Raw genomic sequence first — 14,226 nt, forward strand, 5'->3', positions numbered from 1 at the left:
GAAGTGGTCGACACCGGGTGCCGGTTCAACCGTCGCAATCTTGTGTGAGCACACGCTTGTCGACACACGACAAGCTTTGAGCAAATCCACGGATCGTCCCGTTCGTTTACCTGATGCACATTCTCAGCCTGCACTCAGCGCGGCCTACGAAACAATGGGAGGAAATTTTATCTTGATTTTATTTTATTTTATTTTATTTATTTTTATTTCATTTTATTTGACGGAACTTGTAAGGAGATCATGTTAACAATTGCTTTAGCGGAGAAGTTAGGAAAGTAATTTTCCTCTCTGGGAAAATTAACCGCAAAAAATGCAGATGCGTTTCTTCCCATCAGGTTTTCGTCTCTTTCCAACAAGACTGTCGGATATGGGAAGAGACGAGAAGGAGCCTAGGTACTAGTGAAAGATATAACAGTATAAGTGGGACTGGAGAAAGTAAAATTTACAGTGACTAAAGAATGAAGGGATACAACTTAAAGGTTCCTAAATCGTGGAAGCTTCGTCATACGTCATACCGTTTTGTGAATATGGGGAATAACTCAAAGGAAAAACTGTATAGAAATGTGAAAGTGGCGTGAGAAGCACTCGCACCCATCAGAGAAGCTACCAATCAGGATAGTTCTTCCAGCGCTCTGTTACGCAGCGGAGACTCTCGCAGACACCGTTGCCACCAGGAAGCTACCCTAGGAAGCTACTTACTACCCACCAAAAGGTGTGTCCTGAAGCCTAACCGGCACACAATACACCTGAGTGGTCATCGCAGCTCCAACTCAAGAGGAATTCCCCGTCTCCGCGACCGATTCGCACATTTATCGAAAGTGAAGCATAGATGAACACGTTATGAGAAGGAATGACGATAGATTGACTAAAAGAACGCTAGAATGGATCCCTAGAGATGTTAAACGTCCTCGAAGGAGGCCGCCAACGAGATGGAGTGATCTGTTCGCTGTACGGACTAGTCGAGAGCTCAGCTAAATGCGCCTCAAGGACCTTGTCAACGTCACTCACGAAACTTGAGGATATCTTGGATGACGATGGCGAGGGAACGAAACGATTGAAAAAGATGCTGGGCCCGCACATTTAGTGAAGACTTGCTAAGGCCTAAGTATACTAGTAAGCGGGAAGATAAACGTGCTATCTTGGTATTCCCCACACATTTTTCTTGTTCCCAGCTTAGGTGACACGTCAGCTGAAGTGGTGGACTGGCACCTTCAAAACACTGAAACTAAGGGATGGAACACGCTGTTCAGTTGACTCACAAAAACTGGGACATGAAAGCCGGCTTCGGGATGGCCTGGCCGAGGCGAAGCAGCACGCGTTACGGGTCGGCCTAACTCCAACTTTGGAAAACATCAAGAAGGGAAGCTTCTGCTGCCAATTTTCTGCACACTAGCTCATTATTTGCTCATTTCTTTGTACCTTCTTTTTTTGTTTTGTGTTTTTTCGATAGACTTCCTAGTTTTCAAGGATTTGAGTCTGCAAAACACCACTGCTTGCAATGAATAACGAAAAAATAATTGCATTCGGCAAGATGAACTCCCAACAAGCGACTCAATGTCCCTTTTCGGCATCGTCTTCTTCGAACTGCTCCTCTATAGCTCCATTACATTATATTTCTCAACAATGAAAGATGGGATCAACAGAAGTATGATCGCTATCGAACGTAATATCAGAAACAGACGGATGCATTAGGTTCCCGGTGGGGGTGAGTGCTGTAACGTCTCCATCAGTGGTTATGATGAAAGAGAAAAAGAATGAGTTATGTTTAAAAAACGAAAAAGCAGCCATAAAAAGCTTGTTGGAGCCATGGTCCTATCGATCGACCGATAGGGAAACAAGCGACAAGCCGCTCCTAAAGAAAATGTGGCGTATTTGGCGGAAGAAACGCATTCGACGCCTCTTCTATTAAAACTACAATAAGACAAAACTCCCGATCTATGTGCTGTGTGCGAATGCTCGTCAAACGCTCGTGCTCGTAAAACACAAACGAAAGCACGGAGTACACAACGGTTTTATAAATTAACTTAGAGAGGGTGTCAATTGTTTATCAGAATGTGATTTCCTGTATCAGCTTAGCGATAATCACTACTCACTTATCGTGACCTCATTGCAACTCAAATAGTACGTGGGCGTGATTTTCTTCTGTAACTCTTTGCTTGATACGAAGGTATAACTTCACCTTTGCTGGTAAAGTGTGGTCGTCTTTCTGTAGGTTTGAACATTAAACTGATCCACTTGCATTTCTGGGATCAATACGTACCAAAATCCCAAGAACTTCAGCACATAAACACCTTCTGTAGTCGCATAGATAATGCTAATATTTTGTTGCTGCATCATTCTTTACGCTACGATGGAAAATATTTTTCTTATATTTTAGCACAAACCATCATTTTTGAATCATTTCTATGGTCGAATTCTATGAAATATAGTAGAGTCAAAACGAGCTGAAGCACGGCGCAGTTGCGCTCGGGGTAGTGTGGTGCGCTGGGGTTAGAGTTTAGGAGGACCCTGCTGACACCATTCCTAATTGTAGTTCGAGGTGGTCTCACCTCGAATTACAATCTCTACCTCCATATCGCACCACACGCCACTTTTAGCGCAGCTGCTTACGCAGCTGCGTGCTTCATGTCCCTACTATATTTCATAGTGTCGCACTTTATCCGTAGAAATGATCCGAGGAAGATGGTATGTAAATGTAAAATATGAGGGAAATATTTTCCATCGTGGCGTAAAGAATGATAAGCAACAAAATAACATCATTATCTGTGCGATTGTGCGACATAATGTGCTTATGTGCTTTCTTCGGATTTCGGTCCGCACTGGATCCGAGGAATGCTGGTGGAGGGGCAATTCTCAATCATTCCATCGATTCTGGTCTGTTTATCTATCCTCATTGTTTCTTCTGACACTTACACATTTTGGCCAAATGAGAATCGGTATAGCGCAATAGCAAGCGGTCATAACTACGTCTGCTTGGTCGAATGTTCAACAGCGCACAAGAACAACTAAACCATTTATCCCTCCGAAGTCCATAAATTGGTTTAGGACTTTTTGGAAGGATACGGAAATCCCCCCAACGATTCTGAACTGAAGTAGAACGTATTGACACTTTCGAAGGGAAATTATATACCAATCATGAGTACTTTATTTTCTATCCTTCATTATTTATTATTTTTCGCTTAAAATACACCTCTCCAATGGAAGATCTGCTGCTTGTATAGTCGGCTCGGAACAAAATGAAGCCTTCCATAGTTACAGCTATCGTAAAATGTATTGTATCGAGATGCTGCGATGCTTCCTCGGTGAAAGTTTGCATTGATTCCTCTTCGCAATGTGGCAAAAGCTCCTCGAAGCGTTTTCCTTTTTGTTCTGACTTTTCTTCTGTTTTCGAATAATAGTTTACAACCAGGTTCTCGTCGTCTCACTCGTCACTTGTTTTTTTATTAGATCTGTCGTTTGTTTTTTTTTTCTACAGCGCTTGTAACCTAAAATCTTAGATTGTAGAATTCAATTCCTGTTATATCAGCTGAGAGCACAGGAGCTCATGGATACGGATACAAGTACCTTGCCAACGTAATCACGGAACTTGAGTACATCTTGGAGAACAGTAGCAAAGGAATGAAACGACTGAAAAGAATGCTGGGGCACGTCTAGTGAAGACGGGCCATCTAAGTGCGTAGTGCCTGTTCAATTTTTTGTGCGTCTATGACTGGCATTTTCATAATAAAGCAAAATACTGAAAAAATCTTTCTTTCCGCTAATTCAGTTTCCTTTTCTTATTTAGGGCACCTTTTTAGTTTTCTATTTATGATGATTGGATTTTTGTCCCACATTTCGCGTAATATTCGATAGTTAGCGTTTTTCTCGGGACGATTTTGGGATTTTACTAGGTGAAGTACAACTGAAGCTTATGATGCATGGCTACCCAAGAAATGGAGGAAAAATCAATTCCTACAAGTCAAAACCTTAGAGGTTTCCTTACAGCAAAACAAAAGATAAAACTAATGGGAAAGAATGTCGTTAAGACTACATAATATTATTCACGGATTATTGTACGAAAAAAAGCTGGGAGAAACGGAGAGAAAAGACGTGCTTCGGGATTGTTGCTCCCGAGGGATCGCTGCTGGGATTCACTTCAGGTGGTCGTCTTTGTGGAGCATAGAAGCACAGTAGATTGAAAGCCAAATCAAAATGAATCAGCTTGAATAAATAAACGATGAAAGATAGAGTGGCATGGCGTCGATCAATGGTTTTGGAACGCGGTTACACATTCGACTTCAATTCAGTATCGTTTGAGGTTCACGAAGGCGGGTGTGCAGCCTATAGAAGAACTTTCGAGGTATAGCCGATTCACCAAGTCAGTGTTCTTGTTCTTCCCGACAGATCTGGTAGCAAATTCCGAGGTGTAAGGCTTGGAAGGCTTGGTTGGCTCTAACATGGTTTCGAAAAATCGAACGTCAACTGCGACCGTACCTCTACCAGAGTAGACTCTCCACTTCCCCTCTCTCTCCCCCACACTTCCTCCTCTTACCCCCCTCCCAAAAAAAGGTAGACCTCTTATGTATTTAATTAATAACTAGGTAATTAACTATCAATCTTAATTTTTCATTTTCACAGCATTTCTCTATGCTCTTTACTCTCATTACTTTCTTTACTTTCTTTACTCTATTTTTTTTTTGAGTCACCCATTGGATGAGATGGTGACAAAACAAATAGACTAATCTCGTAGAATTTTAAGCAACGAGCAGTAAATACACAAACGGTTCTAGCATCAGAAACTCTAGGTTGAAATGCTTGGAAGGCAACATATAAGTACGGTATTCAATCCAATTGAGACTTCAGTATACGTTGATTATGAATATGATGATCGCTCTGCTCGTCAACATCAGAGATATCCTTTTGAGCCTACAAGCTTTTTTCTCTCAAAAACTAACTGCGGATATCGTAGTGGTTTTATTGAAATATTTAATTTCTGATAAACGGTTGCACCTTAATTTGAAGACATGACATTGCAGTAGCTATTTTTCTTGAGTTCCTAGTTATTTCTTGGATTTAGCTGAGATAGCAAGGACGCTGAGATTGGTGATGAACATAAAAGAAAACTAACTGAATGTACCTTCCATAGTTGACCTTCTTGCCTCTGAAACCGAGACTGCCACATCAAAAAAGGATACACTGGTCGCTCCAACTGTCGTCGGTTCAGAAAAAATACACTTCTTCCCACTTTTTCTTAGAGGATAAAATCACTGCAAACCATGCGAAGTAGTGGGTAATTTTTGTTGTTAATGTTGTTTCTGGCCGTGTTTTTGAGTCTTTTTCTGCTTTTCCTCTCATATTTTTTCCGTTCTCTCTCAAACTTTTCATGCTCTACTCGATGCCCTTCATACGCGGCAGAAATCTCTTTAGTAGCTTCCGCGGTCTCAACACCTCCATTAAACTCAAAATTGCACAGAAATGTCCCAATTAGCCCACTTCCTTCTTTCATTTTTTCTGCTCCTTTTGGAGTTTTTTTCTTGCACAATCGATGTTCTCCATAGGTAGCACAACTCTCAGAAGCCGCTTCGGGGGGTTTCACACCTAGATTATCTGGAAAAAAAGAGATGTCGAAGTGACACCCTCTTTTAACAATCTGAGAAACAAGATTCGATAAAATAATGGAAATCGAATGAAACTATCTTGTAGGGCGATAAATTCTCTACCGAATGAAGTATAACATTGAACCATTTTGTTCGCATGCGCATTTCTGGATTTAAAAAAAGCCGGTCACAAATTACTCCTCAACCAAATAGAAAACAGTTTAAGTGTTATAAAAAGTTTTCCTTGTCTTCCTCATTTCTTCAAGCACAGTCCCTACATTCTAAAAATTGTTATGTACGTTATTTTTGATAAATACCGTTTTTGTTCTTCAGATGCCAATTGTGGGGCGGATTCCTTCATGATGGTCCCTAACCACTTATTCGCCTCCTCTGCCAATCTCATCACATCCTGCCAACTGTGTCACGTCGGCGACCCATCCAGAAACGCCGACCAGAAGCAACTTTCTGCCTGATCCGAGACTCAGGTAGAGTTGCCTACAACAAATAAGCTTCACCTGTTCACTCCGTAAGAACGCAACGTTCTCCTAAAACTTAACGCCACAAGAAGTCCCCCAATCTGTCTGTAGGTTTTGAAATTACATGCATCTAACAGTTATAAGAGGGCGAGTGTATTGTAGCAGTTAGAGGTTCCGCTGCCTGCACAATCGCTTAGAGTTGAATCCGCCCTAGTGCTCTCTAAGCCTTTCATCCGGGTAGATAAATCGGTACCAAACTTGTCTGGGAGGATAAATAAAAACACTGACTTGACACATCAGCTAGCCACCGCAAGTCATTGTAGTTATACGTTCGTGAACCTCGAACGATTCTGAATTGAAGTGAACGTGGGCATCCCAAGCAGGTTCATTAACGCGGCACTTTATTTTCTTGTCCCTTTACAGTAATAAGAAAGAGTATCCTGATTACGGAGGAAAGTCTGGTACGGCAGCGCCAGAAAGGACGGGGTTGCAGGGCTCATCTAGGCTACTGAAATGGAAAAGGACTAGGATGACAATCTGTGCTTATAACTGTACGCTTGCATTAGATGAAGTTTGCATTGCTTTATGATTCCATTATGATTTTGAAGATCTGATTATGCAAGCCAAGAAGTTTAAGTACAACGTCATCGGACTGACCGAGAAGAGACGGGTGAACCCCGTGTATGACACTAGAGAAGAACTGTTCTTAGGAACATGCGACAGCAGAGCAGTTGGTGGAGTTGGTGCTCTCGTCAACACAAACATGGCAATGAACATCGATTCTTTCGAACAGCTTACATCCAAATCGCACGTCTGCGGATGAGAAGATGAGGTCCAACTCTGACAATCTCCGTCGTTTACGCTCCAACAATCAAGCTGCGAGAAGAAGAAGTCAAAGATTTCTATGTGCACCTTGGGAAGTTCTACAGAAGAGAACATACCTTCCACAAGGTCATTTTCAGTGAATTCAATGTCAAGATTGGCCCCCAGAAAAGTATCTGAGGAAATTCACGTCAGGATCTACGGCTTCAGGTGGAACGAACGCGGAGAGAGATTTTTCTTCATGGCTTCTTCGACTAAGACCATCCATGGGAACTTGCAATTCCAAAAACCCTCCTCCTACGCTGGACGTGAAAGTTACCCGGTGGAGGGTACCATACTGAAGTTGACCAGGTCTTCATCTGCAAAGGGTTTTGCCTGGTGGATTTCGCTGTAGTGCCAAAGTTCTATACGGGATCGGATCATTGCCTTCTCTGAGAAAGATTTTCGTTTATCCGGAGGAGGCGAAGAGAAAGCGGCGAAGTTCGGAGAGCGAAGTCCGAGAACTACTATTAACTGGGATATTTTCGCTACGCTAACCGTTTCTTGGGAAAACTTCGTGGTAGACAGCATAAGGAATACGATCGGCTGGGGCAGTACGAGTTGCAGGCCACCAAGAACTCAAGTCTCGAGCTCGCAAGGCTCTGCAGAGAGGCGATAAAAGAAGACTATAAAGAAGATGAAGACCTCAGAGAGAACAGAGCAGAAGTGTTGGCTGAAGCTGGAGAGGCGAGAAAGAGCATCCGCTATGCCCGTCGAGAATTTCCCAATTGTAACACAAAGATGACTAGTCTTCGAAACCCGAATAAAGAACCATCGCACAATTTCTACTCCTATCTCTTCAACAACCATTTTCACTTGCCTCGTCACCATCTAAGGGAATGCGGACATTTCCCTCTGAAGCACGACATGTTACCATTTCGGTAACAAATCGTGCTTCAGCCCCGACAAGATAGGAACTGAATATCTGAACAATCTTCCGCCAGTTCTCATCAACGTTACCTGTCGGAATGCAACTAAGATGACGCACATAATGGCAGCAGGCAGGGTTTTGAAAGGGATTCAGCACGATTGGCCACATATATACCGCTTCAAAACTCAGAAGTAACGCAGAAGTACGACTTGAAAAAATTGCTTTCGATTCAGTTGAGAGAGACAGACAGTTGAGAGGCATGGTAGTGAAAGTTGATGGCCGGCATTAATACCATATTCGTTTCGCTGATGACATCGTTCTGATAATATTTAGCAGAAGCCAAGCTTAACTAATACTAATGGCGACAACGAATGGACGATACATGTGAAAATATGGTTTTTAGCTGAATCTGAAAAGTCGATGCTCATGTGTAACTGATATATCTTGGATGCTCCAATCAAAGAAGGAATATATCCGATTGTTCAAACTATATATTTATGTCGATCGGGAAATTGACGTGATAAACGAATTGATCTCCAAGTTGGGCAGGTGAAAAAGAGCGGCTTGGGCAGCTTATAAGAGCATGAAGGTTGTAGTGAAGAAGACATTTGATCATTTGAATCTGTCCTCACCTCTTCAATGCTATAGTACTTCCTGATTTGACGTACGCCTCAGAAACCTGGATACTTCGCAAGTAGAAAGAAAACGCGGTGATGATCAATTGAAATCTCAATCAAAAGAATGGTGCTAGGAGTGCCCCGCTTCTGGCAAGTGAGAGACGGAATTCAAAGTTCTGTCTAACGTCAACGGTCGAAGATTAGAGACGCCGCCGCTTTTGCCAAGGGAAGCAAAAAAAAAACGCTGGTTGGACACGTGACGCGCTTCAGCAGGACCAAAGCATTGATTGACTAAGTTCCACGCGAAACTAAGCGCAATACAGGAAAACTGCCGACCCGATGGTCAGACAGACTTCCTCACAATGTCCTTAAAATAAAAATTTGATGCTCTTCTGCGTCCCACACGAGAGGAGAAATCAGTGAGCGACTCCTGCACGCCATCGGGAAAAGTGAAAAGATTACTGGCGCTCGCTCGACCAGGTCGAAGAACAATAGGAGTTAAGGTGATCAAGGTGATAGAACAGTCAAAAAGACATGATGCTCAGTGCACTTGCATAAACGGCTGCGCCCTAAGCGGCACGGTGGAACTAGTAATCGGAGTCAAGGTGGGACCATCACGAACGCCAGCGATAAGTGGTGTTAGCCAGGGTCCCCCTCGACCCTAACCGCACCACCCTAACGCACCGCCTTGAGTGCAGCCGCCTACGCGACTTCATCGAGGTTCAGATCGTTTTGACCCTACCCTAGATTGTGTTTTAACTTGTATTAAGTGATGTAACTTCAGCAAATTGTCGAGAAAATAATTGTTCAAGTTATGTTGACGCCACTACGTCATCGCACGAATTATTTCGTAGATGTTTATTATGCTGTCATATACATGTGCGATAATACGCAATAAATTACTTCTTTCGCTGCTATTTCTCTGTTTAGCATTTTGCTAATCTCTGAACTGAGTTAGAACATGGCGAATCTCTCAGTAATGCGTTCGGCATCAATCCAGAAACCGAGACGTTCGTCATTGCGTATGCAACTCATGCAATGATTTACGATGAGCAGTGATCAATCAAGTAAGTGTTTTTAACTTTACAAACAACTGTTACAACAACGTTCCCGTCCTCGAAGGAGAAAACGTTTCATTAGGCTTGGAAACACACTGACGTAGTGGTGAGACCCTTTAAAGGCATCACCCCACTAATCTGATTAATTTCACTAATCCATTTCCTCCTAATTGCAGAAAAAAACGGCCCGGAAGATACGGCTTCGAGCGTTCCGGCGCGCTATTTTCTACAACGAGTTCGATTGGAGCGCGCCAGCCGTGTGCACACCCCGCATCTTCCAGGCCGTTTTTTACGGCAATTAGAAAGAAATGGACGGAATCACCCTCCTCCCCCATAATCTACGACCCCGTATAGGCATAATCCACCTGAAATCCGTACCACCTCAGATTCGTGGGGTGATGCTTTTAACCATCGCGGTATGTACGCGTACGAAGAAAAGAATTTAAGATTTATATGGTCGGATACCGAGCCAACATCGGCTATGTTTCGATATCTATTTACTGTAGAAACACAAATTTTATTGGATCCAGAGTAGGTTCATGTGTCGCTCTACCGATCCGAAAAGTTCTTTTTTGTTAGAGTAAGCATTTACAGTCCGAAGAGCGTTGAGGAGATCCTGCGCCGTCATTCTATCTTTTAGCCTCAATTTTGAATGTTTGTTTTTCTCTTCTTTCTTTCTGACTTTTGGTGTATGTGAGAAGATAGATAAATAAATGAAAAGTAGCCAGTATCACTAGCAAGGCAATGTCGCAGTACATCTGTTTGTAGAGTAATTACAAGTAGGATCAGTTGAATATTTCCATTGTTTGGCAGGATCGTAAGTAATTCTGAGCACAGTTCTGGCATTTAAGACTGCAGTAAGAGAACCGTAATATGATAATCAGGTACCTACCATACTAAATCCATTTTCATGAGGACAGTATCCTCCTTCCACTAAAAACAACAAGAGAATGACCCGAATCTCTTGATTTTATGTGCGATTCAGATACAGTTTGCGTCATAGAGAAACAGAAAAAAGTGTAGGGTCATTGAGGCAGGCATACTGTTAGTGTTGATTCACATGAGGACTGATTCCACACCTTAATATTCTTTTTTTATTAAAGTCTTATTCATGTAAAATCATCTGAAGATTCCCATATTTTAATGACTTTTTTTCAGACTTCAATAACTGAGAATATTAAAATCTAGAGCATTTTCTTTCATGAATCACTAGCAACATATGTTCAAAAATAGACTTCACAATGTCTCTTGACGCGAATCACGTTCGGTATAAAAATCGGGTCATTCTTGTCAATTTATTCTTCTCAAGTGTTATTTTATTATTCCAAGTGAAGGTCCTACAGAATGAGAATTTCTCATATCATCCTGTTGCAAATTTTGACTGGTCTTCATCTTATCGCCGCCATCAGAAGGGTAAGTAATGTTTTCCCTGACAAAAAGTTCACTTATTCAATTGACATTGCTAATTACTGAGATCACAACCTTAAGCTCATTTCTGACTGCATAAAAACAAATATTATAGAAACTATAAAAAATTACCACTTTTGCTTGGCTTCAATATCTTTTTCTTTCCTTTTCAGCTTTTTTTGTCGAAAAAAAAAACAATTTTATTCGGATAAGCCTACACTGATCTTGTCTCTTGAAACTGACCCTAGAGAGCCTTGCAACCCATCCTTTCTTGCCTATTCCGGTCGATCAGAGAATATTACCAAATTCACTCCTTTACCTACTGAACGCTACAGAGGCTGGAATTCTAAATTTCGTGTCTGCTTCAATGAACTGAATGGTTGTCGAGTCGAGTCGTGCAGCCATCCAGCCCCTCTAATAGCCGTTAAAGATTGTATTTGATGGTTTACAATTGCTACCGGGCAGAAAAATCTATGATTTAGTTTTCACATTGAAGATCCTATACATTTAAAAAATTGGAAAAACGTTTCTAAAAAGCTTAGTATTCTCGGTCACCCTCAAATCAGGTCAACATTGTCGTTAAGGGACCGCCAGTCAATATCCACACACAGAAAGGAGGAGATATTGCGCAGCTTCGAAATGTGTATGGGTAAAGTTACTAGTTGGAAGGACCTCGTTTAAAGGCAGCGTGTTACAAATTGACTTGGCGCATAAGCCCCATCGAAAACGTAGAGCTTGGTTTGTAGATTACCAAAACGAGCGTGGTCCCGCTCAACTCCTCCCGCTCGTCCTAAAAACGGGATAGAAACTGTTTTGGTTTCTACGAAGCACCCCTGTACACGCTCCGGTCCCTTCAGCAGCCTATTCATTGGTTTTCCTTGAAAAAGGATGCTGAGGAGACCTCATTTATTTTTGACGGTCCGCGCGTGGACGCGGCGCGTGCATGAAGGCTGTTTTTCGACGATTAGGGAAGTGTGAGCGGAACTATCCTGAATCTACTAATCAATCTACAAATCCGTCTCTAGCCTTTCCCATGTATTCCCTCACCACGTCAGATTCGTGGTATGCTGCCTTTAACACACCACAGTCTGCCATCTTTAGTGACGACGAGATGCGAAATGCACTTCCACCGGAATCACCATTCAAATGGGATAATCTACAAGACTCGGATGGGAAATTCGTCGTTCCGTATGTAATCAGTGGCTCTTATGGTGAGCAATGCAGATATAATCCTTCTAAAATATGCAAAGCTTCATGAATAGTAATGTTACATCGCATTGTTTGAGATGCTAAAGAAAAGAAGGTGATTTTTGATGCGATGAAAAAAATTGACGAGAATACCTGCATCCGATTCAAACCTCGAAAATCCTCAGAAGAGGACTATGTTGACATCCAAAACAATCTGGCAGAAGGGTAAGAAGCTCCTTATAATTTATTCCTCCCCTCTTGTATGTGTAGAATAGAATTCTCGTGCATCCAAAATCTTGACTTTAGATGCTACACAACGGTTGGTCGCAATGGCGGACGGAGCATTCTGAATTTAGAGGCAAGCAGAATACAATCGTGAGTTCAGCCCATTTACATTTTGTAGGTTCACTGTAAAAGAGAACTCTTATTTCTGCAGCTGTATGCAGTTAGACAGTGTAATTCACGAGTTGCTGCACGTTCTCGGTTTATGGCATGAACATATGCGTGCGGATAGGGATGAATACATCAAAGTGCATCAGGAAAATATTCAGTTAGGTAGGTGTTTCTTAATAAGTTCTTGTATAGTGAGTGCGGCGTAGTTGGAAAGAGGTTTGACTGCGACTGTGCGATGCGATGGTTCGAAATCGCTCCAGAGCCAACTACGCTTTTAAAGGCATCACCCCACGAATCTGAGGTGGTGCAGATTTCAGGTGGAGTATTCTTATACGGGATAGTAGATTATGGAGAGGGAGGTGATTCCGTCCATTTCTTTCTGATTGCCGTAAAAAACGGCCGAAGATGCGGCGTGTGCACGACGCTGGCGCGCTCCAATCGAATTCGTTGTAGAAAATGGCGCCCCGTAACGCTAGAAGCCATATCTTTAGGGCCATTTTTTACTGCAATTAGGAGGAAATGAAAGGAATCGCCCCCTCTCCTCAATCTACAATCCCGTATACGAATACTCCACCTGAAATCCGTACCACCTCAGATTAGTGGGGTGATGCCTTTACTTCATCCCCGGTTCAATAAATTGCTGCCAGACTCGTTTGGGAAAGATAACAACATTGGCTTGAGTAATTGTAAGGCTGTATGAGCATAGTTGAACGTCAAGAAATCTGACTTGAAGTCGGGATGCGTTAGGGCATCTCATGCGGATTGATGGGCCAAACTTTATTTAGACTTTATTGCATGGCAGTCAGCACATTTGTTTCCCAGTATGATTCCACCTGCTGAGGGCTTATCAACGCTGCTGTTTGTCAGTTCCTAACTCTTTCCGCTAATGATTTACCAGACGTAAAAACGATGTGCTTTTTTCGGCGATAAATCTTAATGCAACTGAAATTCGCTTAGGCTTCAAGAACCAGTTTGCAAAAATGATGGCGCCTGATGCTGCCACCTATGGTGTGCCGTACGACTACTTGTCTATCATGCATTACCCAAAGGACGCAAATGCGGTACCAGGAACGATTACTATAGAAACGTTAGATCCCAAGTATCAGGTGAGAAATAACAACACGTTTATAAAATTCGCGATATTCAGGAAATCGATTTTATTTTCACCCTCCTTGGGCATGTGAGCCATGAACTTTATAGGATGCCATTGGAAAACAGAAAGAACCTTCGAAAAACAACTACAAGAAGATCTGCCTTATATATAAGTGCAGTGTATGCCAAGGTGAAGAAATGTAGCATCGAGTACCTGCAGCTACATACGTCTCACACATCACTAATACATTGTATTATGATCGCAAAATAAAGCAAAGTAATGTCAAAGTGTTGAAACATGGTAACTTTATATCATCCTATGAAACAAAAGTACTGTCCCATGTAACAGTATCCCAGAACCATGTTATATGAGTTGTTAGCGGACAATTTTCAGCTTTTCTATAGCTTTCATAGCTTTTTTTAGCGACTCGCAAGATAAGTGAGTACAGATTTCAGCTGAAAGGTTTTCTCCATCTTGAATATAGGCAGGGGCGCCGACAGTTAAAGGCATCACTCCACGAATCCGGGGTGATGTGGCTTTCACATGGGTTATGCCTACACGGAGTCGTAGATTATGGAGAGAAGGGTGATTCCGTCTATTTCTTTCTAATTGCCGTAAAAAACGGCCCTGAAGATACGACTTCGAGCGTTCCGGCGCGCATCTGCATCTTCCTTCATTCTTCCATC

General features: G+C 42.3%; 2 protein-coding genes across 3 annotated transcripts; both read left to right on the plus strand.

The window, feature by feature from the left end:
* Positions 1-6,668: 6,668 nt before the first annotated feature.
* Positions 6,669-6,875, plus strand: RB195_007142 (uncharacterized protein; the record flags this gene model as incomplete). Its single annotated transcript, XM_064180621.1, has 1 exon — positions 6,669-6,875. One exon carries the CDS (start codon positions 6,669-6,671, stop codon positions 6,873-6,875), a length of 207 nt encoding a protein of 68 aa, XP_064037478.1.
* A 3,928-nt stretch (positions 6,876-10,803) lies between these two features.
* Positions 10,804-13,743, plus strand: RB195_007143 (uncharacterized protein; the record flags this gene model as incomplete). Of its 2 annotated transcripts, none has more annotated exons than XM_064180622.1 (8): positions 10,804-10,872; positions 11,451-11,515; positions 11,968-12,077; positions 12,153-12,279; positions 12,361-12,429; positions 12,491-12,609; positions 13,405-13,553; positions 13,648-13,743. In XM_064180622.1, 8 exons carry the CDS (start codon positions 10,804-10,806, stop codon positions 13,741-13,743), a joined length of 804 nt encoding a protein of 267 aa, XP_064037479.1. The 2 variants fall into 2 exon arrangements, with proteins under 2 accessions (XP_064037479.1, XP_064037480.1); XM_064180623.1 differs by having other exon boundaries at positions 11,451-11,509.
* Positions 13,744-14,226: the final 483 nt, after the last annotated feature.

The sequence above is a fragment of the Necator americanus genome, chromosome I (assembly GCF_031761385.1).
Source record: "Necator americanus strain Aroian chromosome I, whole genome shotgun sequence".
Classification (NCBI taxonomy): Eukaryota; Metazoa; Nematoda; class Chromadorea; order Rhabditida; family Ancylostomatidae; genus Necator; species Necator americanus.